The sequence below is a fragment of the Macrotis lagotis genome, chromosome 2, assembly GCF_037893015.1.
Source record: "Macrotis lagotis isolate mMagLag1 chromosome 2, bilby.v1.9.chrom.fasta, whole genome shotgun sequence".
Classification (NCBI taxonomy): Eukaryota; Metazoa; Chordata; class Mammalia; order Peramelemorphia; family Peramelidae; genus Macrotis; species Macrotis lagotis.
In genome coordinates, this window is record NC_133659.1 from 164,143,690 (window position 1) to 164,166,179 (window position 22,490).

At 35.3% G+C, this 22,490-nt stretch overlaps 1 protein-coding gene across 2 annotated transcripts in view; it reads right to left on the reverse strand.

Annotated features, from left to right (window-relative positions):
• Positions 1-22,490, reverse strand: part of DAP3 (death associated protein 3) — a 54,405-nt gene that overhangs the window by 7,355 nt on the left and 24,560 nt on the right. For both annotated transcript variants that reach the window (XM_074223300.1, XM_074223299.1), the window contains exons 2-12: positions 20,776-20,822; positions 8,648-8,770; positions 7,097-7,198; positions 4,698-4,806; positions 4,493-4,585; positions 3,246-3,376; positions 2,857-2,937; positions 2,611-2,769; positions 1,762-1,821; positions 1,139-1,228; positions 733-850 (exon numbers count right to left, since the gene is read on the reverse strand). In XM_074223300.1, the coding sequence (XP_074079401.1) occupies positions 733-850; positions 1,139-1,228; positions 1,762-1,821; positions 2,611-2,769; positions 2,857-2,937; positions 3,246-3,376; positions 4,493-4,585; positions 4,698-4,806; positions 7,097-7,198; positions 8,648-8,770; positions 20,776-20,820 (1,111 nt within the window). In that variant the 5' untranslated portion in view covers positions 20,821-20,822. The remainder of the gene's footprint in view (positions 1-732; positions 851-1,138; positions 1,229-1,761; positions 1,822-2,610; positions 2,770-2,856; positions 2,938-3,245; positions 3,377-4,492; positions 4,586-4,697; positions 4,807-7,096; positions 7,199-8,647; positions 8,771-20,775; positions 20,823-22,490) is intronic.

The window sequence follows — 22,490 nt, forward strand, 5'->3', positions numbered from 1 at the left end:
TCACAAGATCTCAATTACCATCACTCAGTAAATGAGTCAGAGTTTTATATCCTTCACCTTATATACTCCTATGGCTCAGATTCATGCACTTCACAGTGCAGATAGATACACTGGCCTATCTGCGGTTCCCTGTTTATGACATCCCATCCATTTCTCTTTTCTGTTTGTCCATGTCTTTGATGTCTAAAGTGTTCTCTCTTCTCAATTTGATTCTTGGGTTCCCAGCTTTCTTAAAAGCTCAAAAAAAGAGCACCAACTCAACTGCATCTCCTGACTTGTCTTACCTCACATTACTTTGTTTAAGCTCTATTTTTTCCCTGACAGAATGTATTCAAGTTGGATATGCAAATCTTATGGTGCTATATAAATAGTAGATATTTTTCATTGGTGTAAACTTCTTAAGGTTGTTTTTATATCTCTAGTGACTGGTTAACAAATAAGATTAATAAATAATAAATAATTAATTAATGATGCTATTTGATTGTTTTCACATATTGTTGGATCATGAGCACCGTTGAAACACTGTCCAGTGGTCAGACTGCTAGCTCTTTATTTTCCTTTGTTTGACTTTTTTCCCCAATCACCCAATTAGCTAAGTAAAAAACAGAGTTAAGAATATCAGGAACAGGGGAGGGAAAGAATAACCTACAACAATGTAGCAATAATGGTCTAACTTACTATGGTATGTTAATTTTGTAGGCCAAGCCCTGGAAAGCAGACTACACAGCTTACCTTTCTTGTGCTGAAGCCATCTGTTTTCCAAATAATACTGAATACAACTTTCAAACTCTTTTGGAGTATAATTGTAAACTTGAATGGGAACAAAGGGGTCTAGGTTATCAAAACCTTCCTGGAGGTAAAGACAGAACCAAAACAAAACACAAGAAAACAGAATTTTAATTACATGACATGCCATCAAGGAGAAAATGAAAATTCTTCTTCATGAGGACTAACCCTTGATAAAACAGTAACAACAATTTGCTTAAAATAAAGGGGAACTAGGGCTTGAGAAAGATTTAATAAGGAAGGAGACAACTAGAACAAAGCCTCACAGGCTATTGTAAGAAGGGAACTCTGAAGATCACTTTTACCACACATGAAACCTTTTACCCATAATGAAAAAGCAGGTTTTATTTACCTTTCCTAGCAAGTCCTGGGGCAGATAGGCAGCTCTGGGTTTAAAGAGTGAACCAGTCTGGCTCAGACTCAGCACAATAGCCCCTCCATGCTGAAACAAAGAAGGAAAGAAATTATTTTTTCCCCAAGAAAGTATTTTTGCTCCAAGAAGAAACTATATTTTAATCTTCAGGTGATGCACTCAAAATTCCATAAACTGCCTTGTGGGCACCAATTTCAAGTTCTAGTTCTGCCCTTGATTCAATGCAGCATCTTGTACAATTCACTGAACTGTAGGCCTTTGCAGAAGGGCAATAAGTGAGAACCAAGGGAAGCTAAGCATTATCAGTCAACAGACCAAGTCAGTCACTCCAGTTTAACAGAATATTATAGGATGCTAGACATCAACCATCAAGTCTAATCCTCTCATTTTAGAGATAAGAGAGGTACAATGAGGTGCCCAGAAGGGTTCTGAGGCAGAATTTGAACTTCATTCTCAACTATACAACAAGCCACTCTCATATCTCTATCATTATTAGACTAACTGGGGCTATGGATTAACTGAAACTTTTTTAAAAAACAAGGTTGGTAAGCCGTCTGAGATTTATCTCCTACAATATCATCCTCCTAGCCTCCTGCACTTACCCAATCATTAGTCATCATTTTCTTCAAATTATGAACAAGAGTCAGTTCCTCTGGGGAAGCCTACAGATAAAGCAACAAAAGAGTGACCATCATTTACTTGTTATAGATATGATATGGGATAGATAATTCAATTGATTACAGAAAGAAGATAACTCTTCCCACCAAACCCTACCCTAAAAATACAACCCCACTAACAAAAAGTATTTTTTTAAATTTAAGGCAATGAGGTTAAGTGACTTGCCTTAAGGTCACACAGCTAGACAATTATTGTCTGAGGCCGGATTTGAACTCAGGTTCTCCTGACTTCAGGGCTGGTGCTCTATCTACTGCACCACCTAGCTGCCCCCATTTATATGGTTCTAAAGAAAGGGCCTATTGAAGTTTCAGAATGCCCAAAAGAATTTGACACAAAAAAAAAGAGGTTAAAAAAATCTTCTTTAGATTACTTAAAACAGTCACATCTCTTCTAATACTCCTTGTAGATATGTTGATAGCATAGTACCTGGCTGTAATAAGTGCTTAAATGAATTAAATTAGAACCATTTCCTAACTTTGATGACTGTTCTATCAATTTATAAAATAGAGTCTTAGGCTTTGTTACATCTCCAATAAATTTTGCTTGATTTCACTTTTCATGGTTGAGGCCCTTTACCCTTCCTTTCTTTGCCTAGTCTACTGTTTGTAGTGAGCTTCAGGGCTTGCCATTTCCAGAGGGTCTTCAAATTTCACTATTTGCACTGAACAACCATTCACAGATTACTAGGGAAGGAAGAGCTTGTGACATCACTGAGATTAGGAGGGTAATAGAATTTCTAGGGATGAAAGAACTATCAAAAAAGATTTTCCTACCAGGCTTTTGTCTTCTTTTTTCAGTGTGGTTCTCCCCCAGAGAGCATTGACACCATCCACTGCCACCAGAAGGCGGAAGGAACCTGAAGAACTTTGCCGTTTTAGCTCTTTCATCACAATCCCGACAGCATCACTGGCATTTTTCACTCGAGTTAGACCCTGACAGAGATACAGAATTGATTCATAGTCAAAGTTTTCTTTGGTCATGAGAAGAAGCAAGAATGAAACTGAATGCCCTTTGATCACCTGCTCAACAACTTCTCCAAGGGGTCTACCCTCCTCAATGCTTTCCCGTTTGTTCCAGATGTACTTTTGTTGGATTTTGATCTGAAATAGAAAAAAAGTCCTTTAGGCTAAGAGTGCACTTAAGTGTAGCAGAATGGCTACATCTTTGTGGCTTTTCTTGTCAAAAAAAAAAAATTTACTTTGCCAACACTAGACAACTTATTGTCAGCAGTATAGCTATAACTAATAGTTGTGAACCCACTCTCAACAGTTTTCACAAAGGGAACTTAAACTGAAGCTTATTTTTGTAGATTCCCCTTACGAGATCATAGGATCATATAAGGCTACACAGGGAAAAATACAGATTTAGAAAGTTCCTGTAAACTAAATTTCTAGGGAGTTTTAGTGACCTGATTCAGGAACCGCTCATTTGCGGTTCTGAAATTCTTTAGCCAAGTCGAAGCTTTCAGAGGTTGATCATAACGTTCTTTGTTGTAGGTAGACTGCAGAAGATCCCGACAATTTTTCACCCAGCAGTGAGCTACAAGAAGTCACAAGAAAGTAATTAAAATCTGATAAAAATATACTGATCTACTTCTAAGAATTAGATTCTGTTGCTTTCATTTTGGGGATTCTGATTCTGATTCATCTATAACTGGCAAATCTTCTCCCATTAGGACTTAACTTCTTTGGTTCCTTTCAAAAGGAAACATTATCTTCTTCCTCACCTTTACAATGAGACTGAGCCTCTTTCCATATGATTCATTAACAGCAAAGTCACTTGAAAGATAAAATGATCCCTGTATTTTGAGGAGCTTAGTATATAAACCAGATTATATGGGTAAAACAGCATTGAATGAGTACCTGAAGTAAATGTAGATACAGGGAACAAGGTAAAGAGTTCAAAGAACCTGAATTCTGAGTAAGAGAACACAGCTCCATACTGGCATATATAGCTCTGGACAAGTCATTCAAACCCTCTGTTTTCTCAACAGTAAAAAGAGAAGATTCTACTATTGTACATTACTACTGTAATAGCTAAGGCCCCTTCTGGCTATGTTCTATGATCCAAGAGTAGGTCTAATTAAATTTATTTTTAGGGTTTGCAAGGCAAATGGGGTTAAGTGGCTTGCCCAAGGCCACACAGATAGGTAATTAAGTGTCTGAGACCGGATTTGAACCCAGGTACTCCTGACTTCAAGGCTGGTGCTTTATCCATTATGCCACCTAGCTGCCCTCTAATTAAGTTTAAAAGGTGGTGTGCATTTGGTGAGGTAGTGATCTGAGTCATGCTGTTCACCTTGGCAGAAACATGTCCCTTATTTAACACCATGGAAGGGGATCAAAGGATATTCAAAAAAGAAGTCATAGAAACAAGGCTTGAGGGCAGCTGGACAGGTTGGGATTCCATCTCCTAGGCATTAAGAACCAGAAGAAGGAATGCTACACTGAGACAAATTCATGATGTTGAAGGACTCCAGGGGGTATTTATCATCACATTTCCTTCACCTTGTAGCCTGCTTACTTCTCTCTAGTCATGGACAAATCATGACAAAAGAGCTCATATTCTGAAGCCTTTTCCTACTTCCTTGGCAGCAGATTTAAACCACAGAGTGACAGAAGAACTGAGTGCAAGACCAACATATGAAGCACTTACCATCTGGAACATGCATTATCAGCCAGTTCTGTTTTGCACAGAAATGAACTGCATGGCAAAGAGAAAGAGTTTTTCCTGTGCCCTTTTCTCCATCTAAAGAACCCTTTGTCAAAGAAAACACTAGACAAAAAACCCATTCCAGTTCACAAAAGCAATCTCCTATTTTCCTTGTCCCTTAGCTCTGGGAAAGCAGTCAGAAGGATACAGAGGACATATCGGATAGCAGGGTTGGCAAAGTTTGTATTTTTCAAGTAGTTCAAGAGCTCGAGGGCTGGCTCCCGTACCATTAGGCAGGCTTCATTGAAGGTCTTCACCTATTGAAGAGTGGAAGAAACAAAGACTTTCTCACTTGCTCTTAGCAGACACAACGTACCTATTAAGATAACTTAAGGGACCAAAACTAAAGGCTACAGTGTATAAGAACGGTTTAATTAAAAACTATACTATATCTTAAAACTGATTCAAAACATGAGATAAAAGAATTGAAAGGCAAAACACTGCATAGCAGGTAATGAAGTAGCTAATTCTTGATTATTCTTGTTGGGAGTGGAGGGGGGGAGAAAAGGGGGATGGGAACAGGACAGGGATTATATTGATAATTGAAACTTATTAATAATTCAGATGCATCACTTTGATCAATATTTACCATTTCTCTGTCCAAAACTATCCTTGGGGCCTCTCAGAAGTAGATATAAGCAACTGAAGTACTGATGTAAGCAACCAATGGCTGTTAGGGCCATCTTTGTGACCACTGGCATGTACTTGAGACACACTATGATCCTGGGGAAGGGCATGTCCAACAGAATTTTCCCTGCAAAGTCATTTGAATAGACCTGTGCTGCTCACCTCACTGACACTCTTCTAATAAAAACAAATAATGGGCTAAGCTGTAAAAATTCTAGTAGAAAAGCCAGAAACAGTGAAAATAAGTGGTAAAAGGAAAGAAAAATGAGAATGAGTGTAGATAATTGCCACATTGAAAAGAATTAGGCTCTGAAGTTGATTTTGATTTTATTCCTCTAAGTTTAAAATATAAATTTCCTCATATAGTTAGAAAAGAACATAAGTAATTCAGTTATATATAACTTTATGCTTTTAAGAAGGAAAAATAGCAACTTACTCATTTAAGATGATTTGAATTGGTTTTTATTAAATTAAGTCATAATACTAAATTCATGTAATTAATCTAAATTCATGTAATTAGCCAATAAATCAAGTGGTTTTCTGAAAATGAACTCTGATGAAATTGGTTTTAGGAGAAGAGAATGACTGCAGGGAGTAACTTTGACAAAAAAGTATTCTCCAAAAAATATCCAATATATGACTTAAACACAAGAGTCATATTTAAGCAAAAAAAGGTAAGGAACATTCCTGTGCCCAAGGATATCATAAACATAAAAAAGTTAAAGGCAGAGGGTCTTATGCTTGTATTTAATATCTGGCCAGAAATGTCTCAAAACATTTTGCAGTGCTGAAGAACTATTATAATCCCTTGGGTTTGATATACTGAGCAGCTGAAATCTTGTCAATAGCATTTTGAATGACAAGGATGTCCAAGGCTCAGAATCAGTTCTTATGTGTTATCTTTCTGATTTTTAGAATGACATATCATGGAGAAATACCAAAGTCTAACTTCCAAAACTTGTTTGGTATTTCATTAATAAATAAGAGTATGAGTTTTTATACACCTTCCCAGGAATTAGTGGAGGGTGGGGGGAATGTTAGTCATATTAGCAGATTAATCAAGACTATGTAGGGACCTTAAGATTAATTCTCTCTTGAATAAGGCAATAATCCAAATAAAATAAGAGCTTATAATACTTTAAGCTTTGTAAAGGGTATACATGTGTGTATGTGTGTGTGTGTAACCACACTGAGTCCTTAAAATAACCCTGTAAATTGTTTTACTATGCCCATTTTATAGGCAGTGAAACAGGTTCAGAGAATTATCCCTGAGGGCAAGTTGATCACAAGTCACCCTGATTCCAAGTCCACCACTCTTTTCATTACATGTTGTCTATCAAAAAAGTCAACTTGTAAATAAACCATAAAAATGTACAGGAAAAAAAAAACAATGCAGCTAAATGTTTATTTCTATTTGGCTCTGGGATGGTTGTTATTTCTTTGCCCAGTTTCCCTTTGTGCTTCCACAATACACACAAGCTAGAAGAGGATAGATACCTGTTGGATGATGGAGGAATGGCAAGCCCACAATTAACATCTGCTTCAGATAATACATAAAATGGTTAACAAAGTTACTATCATGCTGTAATGGGATTTCCAGATTGGGAAATAAGATCTGGGTTTAGATCATAGTTCTAATGTTTTGTCTCTATGGGATATGAGAAAAGATAGTTAAATGATTTCAGTCAGTATTTGTTTTCGTACATTTATAATGACACTGCCATTATTTATCTTACAGACTCATTATGAGCAATGAGTTCATCAGTCGTTAAACATAATGTGAATGAATTATTATGGTCTCTTTCTTTAGGCTCAAGTTTTGTCTTTCACTTTTTCTCTTCCATTACCCTTTCTTTATGTCCCTTTGGTTCCCCCAATTCCATTCCATTTCATCCCTTCCCAATCCAGTGACCCAAGCACCTGCATTCCATAACGAGGGGGCAGTCCATGTGGGAAAATAGTCTTCACCTCCTCTAGGGGAATGCTGTAGTGCTGACACAGGTGCTGATCTCCATGCTTGGCCTGGGGAGGCAAAATGTAAACATTCAGGAACAAGGATGGATGGAAAAATGGGGTATATTTAATTAACTGACGAGTCCCCTGGAGAAGTGGGAAAGATCTGCTGTACCAAGGTGGGAAAACACAAATTTCTGAGAATTAGAGCTGGTATCCTGGATCATATGGACTAAAGATTTTATAAAATGCTGGTTGCTGTGGCCAAACACAAAGTATATTAGCCAGTGATGGTCTGAATGATGAAGCTAGTTGCCCAGCAACACAAACCCTACACGTGGGGTATGAGACAATTCTTGCCATCTGGATTCTTCTGTACTGAGTACAGAGATGTTCAAATCATGTGACAAGATCATCTGCAAGCTGCTGTTTCCATAGAAACTCCAGAGGAATCAGCAGAGAAAGGGACTCCAATTACTAAAGAAGCTGAAAGGCACCTTTAAAGACTGTTCATTTTATCTCATTTTGTATTTGTGATTAAGGTGAGGCCTGAAAGCATAAAAAGCATGGTTTCTATAAAGGTCATATTTTGGGGGATGGAGATATATTTTTTTCTTCCTCACATTCTCTATGAACTTAAGTTTAAAAGATATTTTGGGTGGAATAGGGAAGGGAAGAAGAAATGCTGTTGAATGCCAAGTTTTTCACATTTAAACAGAGACCACACAGCTTACTTTATTTATGAGCAACAATATAAAGGGAGGAAGGAAGAAGAGATCAATACTTATTCTAATGGGAGTTGAACCAGAAATGTATCACGCGAGACAAAGCTATAGATTTGTCAAACTTTTTTTGAATGGTTTTGGGTCTCACATTGATTCAAGTTGATTCCCTTTCTAAAGAGTTCTGTCTTGGTAGCATTATAGAGTAGAAGGAAAGGACAATGGTAGGTGAAGAAGGAAATCCAGATTTTTTTCCTTTGTCATCCATGGGACCCCTGGCAGATCATTTAACTGGGCTAAAGTTTTCATTCATTCATCCATTCATTCATCCATTCATTCATTCATTCATTTTTTAGTTTTTTCTGCAAGGCAATGGGGTTAAGTGGCTTGCCCAAGGCCGCACAGCTAGGTAATTATTAAGTGTCTGAGGCCAGATCTGAACCCAGGTACTCCTGACTCCAGGGCTGGTGCTCTATCCACTGTGCCACCTAGCCGCCCCTGGGCTAAAGTTTTCATCTCTGCATAATGGAAACAATCCTCTCCTTCATGGAACTGAAGTCAACAAGAATTTATTGCATTCTATTACAGAGATTAGTTATCACACCAAGGGATATGGTTAAAATTTTACATCAGGCATTCATTAATTGCATGACTTTGAACAAGTTGCTTTGACTCCCTAAGACTCAATTTCTTCACCTATAAAATGAGGTGGTTGGGCTAGATGATTAAGCTATTATTCTTCAACATCACATTCCACATACTGTGAGATCAAATAAGAAACATAGAGGCAACTTACCGGGTTACTCTCCTGAGTTCGAGAAATGGCTCTTGATTTCTCATCTGTAACCTGGGCATCCAAACTGACAGCAATACTTTGTGATGCCCTACTGTCCACATGCAGAAGGCATACTGGGTCCAACTATAAAGGAAATTAAGTGGTTGTAACAATATAATCATCACCGAGCATTTTAACCCTGCCTTGAAGTCAGGGCACTGTGCCTACAAAATGCCACCACAGTGAGAATTATATTTGAAGTAACTGTATTTAATCTATAACTTTTTCTGAATTATTCTCACTTCCTTTGATTCATTCCAATCTACTCACTGCCATTTCAGGTTTGAATTTTATACCTAAATAAGTGATCCCATTAAGAATAACTCAGGAGATCAGGATAGCCATTAATGCCTCACTGCTGGGAATTTCCCATAATGCTCCTGCCTAAAGTGATGAATGGTGGCTACAACTATGCAATTTGGAACAGTGTAGTAATCCATAATCACCTCAATTATCAGGGGATTAGAGGAATGTTCCCCATTATTTGATATTTATAATTGCACTCCTTGTATTGACTTTCTTTCTAGCTGTACCCTAACAGAAAGAATCTTTCAATAAAGGAATATCTGAAGAACCCAGCTAAGCAAATACAAACTTCTCTGCAGGAAACACATTCTAGAACATGATGAACATCTTATTGGAAGAGGCAGAAGGCAAAAAGATTTCAGAGAGCAAATTTCAAGGAAAACATCTAAAAGAGAAATTTTTTTAAATAAAATATTTTATTTATTTTGAATTTTACAATTTCCCCCTAATCTTGCTTCCTTTCCCCCACTCCCCATAGAAGGCAATCTGTTAGTTAAAGGAGAAACTTATACATGAACCTGAAGATAACACTTATGTCCAAGCAAAACACTATTCAAAAAGGACAGTAGATGAAAATTGACAAGGAACAACCCCCCCCAAAACCAAAAATCTAAAGTTAATCTAATCTTACAGTTCTAGTGGACCAAATCATAAAAACCACCAGCAACTTCATTAAAGAGAATGACAACAATGAAACAACATACCAAAATTTATGGGATGCATAAAAACAATACTTAGGGTGAAAGAGCAGATCAATAAATTGAGTAGGCAATTAAACGAACAAATAAAAATTACAGTTAAAAACTAAATTGGAAATCCTGAAAAAAATCAAAGGAGGGATGAATAAAATTGAAATTAAGAAATTCACTTAATGAAAGCAAAACTAGGTTTGATGGGGGGAAAACAACAAATAAAATGGGTTAATAAATTGATTAATTTGATTATAAAAAGGAAAGAAAACCAAATTACCAGTGTAAAAAAAAATGAAAGGTGTGAATTCATCACTAAAGAAGAGGAAATTAAAGCAATTATAAGGAGTTATTTTGTCCAATTCTATGCCAATAAAATCTGACAACTTAAGTGAAATGGATATCTCCCAATATATAAATTGCCCAGATTAACAAAAACAACACCAAAATATTTAAATAACTTCATTTTAGAAAAAGAAACTGAACATCAGTGAACTTCCTAAGAAAATATTCTCAGGTCCAGATGGATTCACAAGTTAATTCTACCAAACATTAAAAAAATAATTAATACCAATACTATATAAACTATTTTGAAAAATCAGATGGAATCCTACCAAATTCTTTTTATGACAAAAATATAGTGCACATTCCTAAATCAGGAAGAAGGAAAACAGAGAAAGAAAATAATAGATCAATTTCTCTAACAAATACATAATTTTAAATAAAATACTTGCAGGATGATTATAGCAATATTATAAGGTTCATACACTATGACCAGGTGGGATTTATAGGAATGTAGGGCTGGTTCAATATTAGGAAAACTATCAGCCTGATTATCTCAAATGGATACAGAAAAAGCCTTTTGACAAAAAATAACACCAATTCCTATTAAATACAACAGAAAAAATAAATACAACAGAAAACAATTTAACGCAAGTTTTCCTTAAAACAAGTAGTTATCCATCTAAAACTATCAGCATGCAGTATCTATAATGTAAATCTGTTAAGCTAGAAGACTTCACAATAAGATAAGGGTTGTGAAACAAGGATGTGTCCATTGTCACTTCTATTATTCAAGACAGAACTAGAAGAGAAATTTTTCTTTTTTAGTTTTTGCCAGGCAATAGGGTTAAGTGGCTTGCCCAAGGCCACACAGCTAGGTAATTATTTAAGTGTCTGAGGCCCGGATTTGATCTCAGTACTCCTGACTCCAGGGTCAGTGCTCTATCCACTGTGCCACCTAGCTGCCTAACACAGAGAAATTTAAATGGGAAACAAAACTATTAATTTTAAAAAATGATATAATCTTTTACCTAGAGGATGAACTAAAAAAACTAGTTGAAATAAACACCTTAAGTAAAGTTGTAGGTTATAAAATAAACCCACATAAATCTCCAGGATTTTTATATATTATTAACAAGGTCCAGCAGCAAGAGCTAGAAAGAGAATTCCATAAAAAAGAACTCTAGGGGCTGCTAGGTGGCGCAGTGGATAGAGCACCGGCCCTGGAGTTAGGAGGACCTGGGTTCAAATCAGACTCAGACACTTAATAATTACCTAGCTGTGTGGCCTTGGGCAAGCCACTTAACCCCATTTGCCTTGCAAAAAACAAACAAAAAAACTCTAGACAATATAAAATACCTGAAAGTCCACTTCATTTACTTAGATAATATCATACCAATTTACCAAACATTATTTTGCAGAACTAGAAAAATTAGTAACAAAATTATATAATGTAATATATATATATATATATATATATATATATATATATATATATATATATATAAAATAAAAAACACATCCTACACAAATAAGGCTGAATGAAATGGGTCCATGATTTAGACATAACAGGTGATATCATAAGCCAAATAGAAGAGCAAGGAATAGTTTACCTATTAGATCTATTGGAGAAAGGAAGAATTTATGATTAAGTAAGAGGAGACCATTATGAAATGCAAAATGGATAATTTTGATTACATTACATTAAAAAGGATTTGCACAAACAAAATCAAGTCAACCAAGATCAGAAGGAAAGTAGAAAGCTGGAAAATATTTTTTATAGCCTGTGTTTCTGAAAAAGGCCTCATTTCTCAACTATATAATGAGTTAAATTTAATACAAGTAACTCCCCAACTGAAAAACTGTCAAAGGTTATGAACAAGCAGTTTTCAGATGTAGAAGTCAAAGCTATCTAGTTATATGAAAAATCATTATTGATTAGAGAAATGAAAATTATAACACATCTAATCAATAACGAAGAAAAGGAAAATGATAAATACTGGAGGAGATTTGGGAAAACTAGAACACTAATAAATGCATTGTTGGTAGAGTTGTAAAATGATTCAACATTATGTAGAGCTATTTGGAATTGTGCCTAAAGAACTATAAAACTGTGCATACCCTTTGACCCAACAATATCATTATTAGGTCTGTATCCCAAAGAGAACATGAAAAAGGGCAAAGGACCCAGATGAACAAATATATTTATAGCAGCTCTTTTGCAGTGGTAGAGAATTGGAAATTAAGGTGATGTCCATCAATTTGGGAATGGCTGAACAAGCTGAGGTATATAAATGTAATGGAATACTATTACACTATAAGAAATAATGTGCAGGTGAATTTCAGAAAAAACTCGACTTACACGACTGATGTCAAGTGAAATGAGCAGAACTAGGAGAACATTGTTCACAGTAACAGTAACATTGTGCAATGATTTACTTTGATAGATTAAGTGCTTCTCAGCAATACAATGATCCTAGACAATTCTAAAAATCTGTGATGAAAAATGCTATCAATACCCAGAGAAAGAACTATCAAGTGTAAATGCATATTAAAGTATACTATTTTCACTTCTTAAATTTTTCCCTCATAGTTTTCCCTTTTGTTCTGATTCTTCTTTTATAACATCAATAATGTAGAAATATAGTTAACATGATTATAAAAGGTACACTATATATCAGATTGCCTGCTATCTCTGGAGGGGAGGAGAAAGAGTTGGGACTCAAACTCTTACAAAAATGTTTGATGAAAAATATCTTTCCATGTAGTTGGAAAAAACTATTAAATGTAAAAAAAATTAAGGAATTCAAATTTTTAAAAAGGGAAGGAAGGTAGCCTAGACAGATACCAAATCTCAAAGTGTAAAATAAAGTAATCATCACAACAATCTGGTACTTGCTAAGAAATAGAGTGGCAGATTAGTGGATTAGATAAGGTATATAATATATACTAGTACATGCACAGAAATTTCGTGTTTGCTGAATCAAAAGATCCAAGCTATTGGGACAAGAACTTACCAACTTGACAAAAACTACTGGAAAACGGTACGGCACTGTATACCAAGATAAGATCAAAATAGGGACACCATTTAGACATAAAGGGTGATAGCATAAACAAATTAGGGGAGCATGGAATAGTTTACTTTTCAGATCTATGGATAAGGGAAGAATTTAGGACCAAACAAGAGAAAGCATTAAGAAATATAAAATGGATAATTTTGATTATATTAAATAAAAGAAATTTTTGTGCAAACAAAACCAATTCAATCAAGATTAGAAGGAAAAGAGAAAGAAAGGAAACAATTTTTATAAGTGTTTTTTTTTGATAAAGACCTCATTTCTAAAATATATAGAGAAATTGAGTCAAATTTATAAGACAAGCCATTTCCCAACTGCTAAAAGCTCAAAGATAATAACATGCAGCCTTCAGATGAAGAAATCAAAGTTATCTGTAGTTACATTTAAAAATGCTCTAAATCTCTATTTATTAGAGAAATACAAATCAAAATAATTCAAGTGCCATTCCACACCCAGCAGATAAGTTAATATGACAAAAAAGGGAAAATGATAAATGTTGGAGGTGAAGTGGGAAAATTGGAACACTAATGCAGTGTTGGTGGAGTTGTGAACTTGATCCAGCTATCCTGGATGGCAATTTGAAACTATGCCTAAAGGGTAATCAAATTGTGTATTCATTTTGATTCAACAATAATACTATTAGGTCTCTATTCCAAAGAGAATAAATGAAAGGGAAAAGGACTTATTTGTATAAGGATATTTATGAGAGCTCTCTGTTGTGGCAAAGATTTGCAAAGTGAAGGGATGCCCATCATTTGGGGAAAGGCTCAATTAAGTTGTGGTATATGATTTTAATGTAATGTAATAGAATACTGTTGTGCTATCAGAAGTCATGAGAATGATTTCAAAAAAACCTGGAAAGACTTTAACATGAACTGATGCAGAGTGAACTGATAAGTAGGATAACATTGCACACAGAAATGGCAGTAGTGGACAATGAACAACCACGAGTGACATAGCCATATTCTCAGTAGTACAGTGGTACAAAATAATTCCAAAGAACTCATGATGAAAAAATATTATCTGACTCTAGCCAAAGAAATGATGGGAGTCTGAATGAAGAGCAAAAAATACTGTTTTTCACTTTCACTTTTTCACTTTCTTTTCTAGTTTAATATTTTTTTCACAAAATAATTACTGAGGAAATATTTTACATGATTACACATGTATAACCTATATCAAATTACCTTCTTAAGGAGAGAGGGACAGAATTTAGAACTCAAAATTGTTAAAAAAAAATTGGTTTTATATTGGGGCAGCTAGGTGGCACAGTGGATAAAGCACCGGCCCTGGAGTCAGGAGTACCTGAGTTCAAATCCGGTCTCAGACACTTAATAATTACCTAGCTGTGTGGCCTTGGGCAAGCCACTTAACCCCATCTGCCTTGCAAAAATCTAAAAGAAAAAAAAATTGGTTTTATATATACAACAGGGAAAGAAGAACAGAATATTATTTAAAAAACAAACCAGAAACAAAGATGACATAATAGTTGATGCCCACAAATCAAAGGCTAACTTTTTCTAATGCTTTTTATTATTTTAATCCATTAATGGCCTTAATGAAGCAAAGGTTATCTGTCTTTTATTAAGTTATATGACTTTATTTACCCAAGTGATACTGACACTCAGCAGTTGAAAACCAATGAGACAGGGAGGCTAGGTGGTGCAGTGGATAGAGCACCAGCCCTGGAGTCAGGAGTACCTGAGTTCAAATCCGGCCTCAGACACGTAAAGCTTACCTAGCTGGGTGGCCTTGGGCAAGCCACTTAACCCTATTGTCTTCAAAAATAAAATAAAATAAAAAAGATGTGATCAATGTAGACTAATGTATACATACATCTGCCTAATGTTCTTTTCTTGCAAAGGAAACTTCAACCTGGAGGAAAGGTTCTTTCCACAAAAAACTATGATGTAAGAACAAAAGGTAAGCAGGAAGTGAAAATTTTAAAATAAGTAATAGGGACTTGAGATAGTTAAAACAAGACACACCAATAAATAAGAAAGCAAGCTACCCAGCTCTTTTTGATAAGCCACTACCAGCCCCAGCTTAAGAACATTCCAAAGTACCAAAAAATAAAGTGTATGTGATTGTGAGGCCACCCTCAGTTGTATCTGACAGATTATAAGAATGGAGGAAGATCTGATAGAGAGGTGAGGAACAACTGCTTTTCTAATTTTCAAAAAAGGTAGATAAACTGATCTCACATACCAATCTGCAACCTTTAAACACTAGGTCTTGGCATATTAATTTTTTTTAAACAGGATTCACAGATATGGGAAGTTTATAGATATAATTGGCATGTATATTAGGAAAATAGTTCACAAAGACATTCTTACTATTCTTGTGGAAAATAATATACTGTGGTGTAGTGAATGATGATAATAAAAGTAGCTAACATTTATTATAGTGCCTACTGTGTGCTGGCGTCAGTGCTAAGCACTTTATAATTATTATTTCATTTGATTCTCACAACCAACTTGAGAAACAGGTATTATTATTATCCCCATTTTACAACGAGGAAACTGAGGCATATAGATATGACTCTTGACTCCAGGCCAGAGCTCTATTTAACACAGCACCAATGATAATAACTTCTAGGCTGACTGGGAAATGGTGTAACAGCTGGAGCCGTGTAATTAGTTATTAATGATTAGATGTTGGTGTCTATTGTCTTACCTCAAGAATTTCTGCTTGGCTTTATGCTATTTAACATTTTAATCAACAATGTGGAAAAAGGTACCCAGAAGACACAAACACCTGGGAGTATCTGGGGTTGTACATGTATTGTGATTAACTATTCCTTTCTCAAATTTTTGTCTGGGAAGACAATCTACACCCCATAGCCTCCTATTCCAACTCATCTGATCAGGCTGATCTGATCAGTAGCACAGTTTTGTTACTTTGCAGATCAAATAAGATTTCATGGGCTGCCACATTTGTGATATCATTTATACAATAAAATGTATTCTAAGTTTCAAATAACCAAATCTTTGTATTATAACCTGTTTTGTAAGTTGCGGAATGCCTCTATTGTATTGCACCATCCCACAACATATCTGATTACAAGATTAAAGGGGACAGCAGGCATCTTCTTTTGTATGTCCCTAAAGCATGTGCATGTGTCAGTGAGAGAGAAATTTTTAGAAGAAAAAGTAACATTATTATGTTTATAAAAATATACAAAAGAAAAGTATTCTTTTCTTCTACATCTACTCACAGCATCTTGCAGTGGGTGTTGTGCATAAAATGGATGTTAAGATAATATAACTGGCTGACAAGAAATCATGAAGCTGCTATATTAACTTTACTTCACCGGTTATTGAAGCAATGAAATTATTCCTCACATTTGGCCTAATTGGGGGGAAAAAACTCAATTGTGGTAGAAATACTAATTAATGGGGCAAGGGAACACGGGGTAGAAAAACACATGAACTTAAGCTTCTTTAAATGGCAACACCAACACTGAACCCCCCCTTCCATTCTGAAGGACCACATGATGGTGCTGATTCTACATTAATCCCATGACTTTATCAGTCACGCCCTTCTTTGGCAAATTAAAGGCTATGAAATCAGGTGGTTTTTTTTTAACTTTTCCAGGTTTATGAGGGAAATAATGGCGTCACTCAGTTGCCTGTTTCCAGGGCTAACAACCAGCTGTACCCCTGCCTTTTGCAATTCCAGAACACAGATGCACTTGTGAATCAATTAAGTAGAGGTCACTGAGCTAAGTAATAAAAACCTAACATCCTTTCACTGAAAAGTCATAGCCAGGGTCCTCTCAAAACTCAAGAGTTTTAACACAAGCCCTAAATATTTTTTGCTTTAATTTTGTTGGGTTAAATAAGCTTTTTTTTTGCATTTTAAAAAAAGAATGGTATATAGTAAAGACTCCTCGTTTGAAAAGCTCAATAGTGTGCTCAACAAGAGACTAGGCAAACCAATGCTCAACACCTTGTTTTCTCTTCCCATGTGATTTTATTCCTACTCATCCAGTATATTTGCTGATAGGCACTAAGGGTTTCATAAGGAGATGATTGTTAAATTCCACTGGGGAAAGGCAGACAATTATAAAGATGGCTGCAGTGAATATTGACATGGGGCAGTGCTGTACTGTTAAGTTCAGAAATGGTTTCTTCTTAAGTATCACAACTCTATTCAAATGACATGGAAGTTTTTTTCCCCAAATTATATATTTTATTGGTTTTTCCAATTCCATACTACTAATTTTTTTGTAAGGTTTTGAGTTTGATAATTTTTCGCTTTCCCTTATTCCCCCCACCCAAGGCATTCTGATAAAGGCTTTACATTTTCATCCATGATAAATAGAGATTGAAAATGAACTTCTTGTGAGAGATGAATCAGATCCAAAAGGAAGAAAACATTAGAGATGACAAAATTACACAATATTTTAAAAAGTTGAAGCTAATAAGCTTTGTTCTTCATTTAAACTCCATAGTAGTTCCTCCTCTGGATATGGATGGTATTCTCTATCACCAGAATGTCTCGAAGTTCTTATAGGTTGAAATGATCAAAAATGGAATTCAGATTTCTTTTCTGAATATATATTTAACACTGAAAGCCCCAGGCCACTTGTTGTTCTCAAAAAAAGCATTTCAGTGTTTTTTTTTTCCCATTGCTTCCTAGAGTGAAGTAATATCCCCCAACAATGAAGTATCACAATTTTTTAGGCTTCCTTCATAATTGATGGCATCTAAAAGTTCTACTATGAATATTTTGGTATATGGAATCTTTCTTTCTATGTTTGACCTTCATGGGGGAAACGCCAAACAACATAATCTTGTGCCAAGGGTATAGACATTTTAGGCATTTAAAAAAGTAAAAAGAAAAACAATTTCAAATGATTTCCCATGTCTTCCTACAGCTTTGCCATTACTGAAAATTTCTTTCTCTTGTCATTTTGGTTTACTGTCTATGTTTGAGGTGAAGTTTCAGGGTTGTTTTGGTTTTCAATTTCTTAATTGTGATGAGAAATCTTTGAAGTGGTTAATAGGTTGTAATTTTTCTTTTGAAAAACATTTATTTTCAAATGTCTCCTGGTCTTAAGTATTTGTTCTAATTCCTGATAACTGGAGGTCAGACCCTTAAGCTGAGATATCTGGGGCAAAGACCCCCCCCCATCAATAACTTCTCTTATAACTGCCATATTTTATTCATATGAAAGCATTTCAATTCTATACAATAAAAATGCTACAATTTTCATTGTGTGACCGCCTCTATTCTTGTTTGGCTAAGATTTCTCCCTTGAGGATTTGGAAAGATGGGCATGATACTGCACTGTTGGTTGAACTATGAATTCATCCAACATAATTTTGAAAGCAATTAAATTAAACTAATTAAAAGCAATTAAAATTACACCCCCTCACCCCCATCCCTCCAAAAGTAACTAAAACACTAGGCATATATTCCAAAGGTAGAAAATGATAAAAAAAAAAAAGGTCCCCACATACACCAAAATATTTATAACAGCATTTTTTTTGGTTTGTTTTTGCTTGGCAGTGGGGTTAAGTGACTTGCCCAAGGTAACACAGCTAGGTAATTATTAAGTATCTGAGAGCAGATTTGAACTCAGGTCCTCCTGACTCCAGAGCTGGTGTGCTGACCTAGCTGCCCTTCTGTAACAGCACTCTTTATAGTGACAAAGAATTAGAAACAAAATAGATATTCATCAGCTGGGGAACTGTTAAACAAGTTGTAATACATGAGTTTAATGGAAAATCATTGTGACATAAGAAAGGAAATACAGGATAAATCAAGAAGAATGGGAAGATATATAAAGTGATGAAAACTGAAGTAGACTCAGGAAAGCAATATACACAATGACTTCAACAAGGTGTGTGTATGTGTATATATATGTATGCATTTATATAAAAACAATAAAAAAGTGAATCCAAGTGCAATGAAATTATAATAATCATGTCTAGCCTCAAAAAAGAGCTACCAAGGTCTTCCTTACCTTCTTTGTAGAAGTAAGGAACACTACAGGCAAGGAGCCCAACTATATTAGATTTTGTGATAGTGTTGACTACTCTTAATGATCAGTTTTTCTTACTTTTTTTCATCCTTTGTTATAAAGGAAGAAGAGGAGATACAACAGAAATGGAGGTTTTATAAAAATAAAACAAAGAATGTGCTCACTATTCTTGTGAAAGATATTTGCTATGATTTTCTTCTAATTTTTAAAGATGTGAGCTTTTGCATTCAAATTGTATAATCTATTGAGTTTATTATGAGCAGCTAGGTGGTATACGGATAGAGGCATAGCCTGGAGGACAGAGTTAGAATTCCGCCTCAGACACTTGACACTAACTAGCTGTGTGACAGTGGTCAAGTCACTTAAACCTGATTGCCTTGCATTCAGGGTCATCTCCAGTCATTCTGATTCATATCTGGCCACTGGAACCAAATGGCTCCAGAGGAGAAAGTAAGACTGGTGACTTAGCATAGCACCCCCCCCCCCACTCCCTGTCCCCTGATGTCATGGTCTTCTTTGAGAATGAAGCACAAACATCATCATCATCATCATCATCATCATCATCATCATCATCATCACTATGGTAAATGGCATGGGGATTATACTCAATCCAATTCTGGCTAAACTGTTTTCGCTTTTCCCTAGTAATTCTTGTTAAATATGAAAGTCTTTCCCAAGTAATTTGCTGTCTTGGATTTATTTAATAATGGGTTATTGCTTTCAGTTATTTCTAGTTTTTGTTCATTTAGTTGTTCCACTGATTTTCTTTTCTATTTTTTTAACTAGTACCAAGTAGTTTTAATGATAGTTTTGTAGTATAACATGAGGTCTGGGGCGGCTAGGTGGCGCAGTGGATAAAGCACCAACCCTGGAGTCAGGAGTACCTGGGTTCAAATCCGGTCTCAGACACTTAATAATGACCTAGCTGTGTGGCCTTGGGCAAGCTACTTAACCCATTTGCCTTGGAAAAAACCTAAAAAAACCCCCCAAAACATAAAGTATAACATGAGGTCTAAAGTGCATTTCTTCTTTATTCTTACTGTTTCCTGTTATTTCCATTGATACTTTTTTGTTCCTGAAAATGAATGATATGATTTTGTCTAACTTTATTAGGTGCCCCATGGTTTTATTAGGATAAAACTAAATCTATGAATTAACTCATAGAGTACTGTCATTTTTATATTGGCTCATGAGAAATGAATATAAAATTATTTAAGTTATTCTTGTTTTTTTTAAAAGAGTGTTTTGCAATTGTATTTATATTATCTTCAGTGTTTTGGTAGACTGACTCCTAGATTTTTTTTTATTTTATGTTATTGTAAATGAAATTCACTTCTCTTTTATTTCTTCCTGTATTTTGTTATAGCTATATGGAAATGATGGATTTTGGGGATTTATTTTCCTGTCTTGCTATTTTACTGAAGCTATTAATTATACCAATTAGTTTCCCTGTTCTCTAGGAGTTTTTCTTTTTTTCTTTTAGGTTTTTGCAAGGCAGTGGGGTTAAGTGGCTTGCGCAAGGCCACACAGCTAGGTCATTATTAAGTGTCTGAGCCTGGATTTGAACTCAAGTACTCCTGACTCCAGGGCCGGTGCTCTAACCATTGTGCCACTGAGCCGCTCTTCTCTAGGTTTTTAAACATAAATCACATTATTTAAACAAAAACTCATGTTAATTTGAATGATAAAAATTGTACTGAAGTATAAACTTGGCAAAGAATTATAAATTGATTGAAGACTTACCTTATGACTCTTGGAGACCAACTTTATCACCTTTCTCAGCATCATTCCTGAAAAAAAAGTGAAATTACACTGAAATCAATAGAATATCATTTTCCTCTACAATAAGTGGGATATCTCTTGATTTAGTCTGGAAGACTAGCCTTATGATCTTGGTAAATACACAAGAACAAGAGGATGGTTCCATTAGTAATTTTTCAATTTAATATGAAAACTTATAAACTTATAAACGTATATTCTTAGACTTCCAGAATTGGAAGAAGTCATCTAGTCTAATGTTCTAAAATACATTCTGAACATTCGTGAACAGGGGAGAATTTTTTACTTATAAATAAGGTTGTTCTAATTCTGAAATCTGACTCCCATAATTGTTATTTATTAGCCTAAGTTTTGTCTCCTGGATCTTATACTGAAAAAACTGAAGGATCTCTGGAGAAAAAAAAGCCTTACTTGACAACTTATTCTTCATAAAAATGTTACTGAGTTTTCAGTCAGAATGAACTGAGGGGATTTTAAAATATATGATCTTCAGGTTTTGTTCATACTAGTCAGAAAGGTCAAATGTGTTCATTAAAGTAGTAACTCCCCCCTTCATTATTTGAGGGGCATGGATCTATCATTAAATTGATATGTGGGGTGGCTAGGTGGCATAGTGGATAAAGCACCAGCCCTAGAGTCAGGAGTACCTGGGTTCAAATCCGGTTTCAGACACTTAATAATTACCTAGCTGTGTGGCCTTGGGCAAGCCACTTAACCCCGTCTGCCTTGCAAAAAAAAAAACAACCCTAAAAAAAATTGATATGCTAGTAATATACTGTAACCAAAGTTCTTTTATGTTCTCTAATTAAAGCACGGAGGTGAACCTGAAGTTTGAAGACTATGCCAGAAAATTTGTAGAATGTGAATTCCTTGAGGGCATGGAATTTTTTGTTTTATCTATTTCTCTAGAGCCCACCATTGTCTTGCATGTAGTTGGTATTTAATAAATGCTTGTGGGTTTGAATTGTTGCACTAGTATAACTTAAGAAAGGCATAACCATGAAGTGATTTGTTTTTTGGCCAGAACATTTTATGAAACCATAAAAAGGTATGGAAAGGTTATGATATGTATCTGAGAAATGAATAACCACTAACCACATTTGTACAATCACTTTTTTTTTTTAGGTTTTTGCTAGGCAATGGGGTTAAGTGGCTTGCCCAAGGCCACACAGCTAGGTAATTATTAAGTGTCTAAGGCCACATTTGAACTCAGGTCCTCCTGACTCTAGGGCCGCTGCTCTATCTACTGTGCCTCCTAGCCGCCCTGTGAAATCACTTTTGAAATATTTAGTATGAAAGTAAAAATCCTTACAAAAAAACACAATGGTCTGACAGTGAAGGATGCTCTAGTGGAAAGAATGCTAGATTTCCAGACTTGGGTACTAGTTAAGCCAAAGACTAGTTTCTTTCAAGTTCTAGCCTATGTTCAAGTTCAAATTCTATCCTTTATAAAAGCCCTTTTTAATCTTCCTTAATTTTGGTATTTTCCCTCTGTTTGTGCTTTCCAATTTATACTGCATCTATCATAAATTGTACAAAGCTTGCTTGCATGTTGTCCCCTCCCATTAGATGTGGGATCCTTGAGAACAAGGAATGTCTTGGTATTCCTAGCATATGGTAGTTACAATAAATGTTTATTCACTGACTTAAGACTTAATGGCTTTATGAACTTGGGTAAG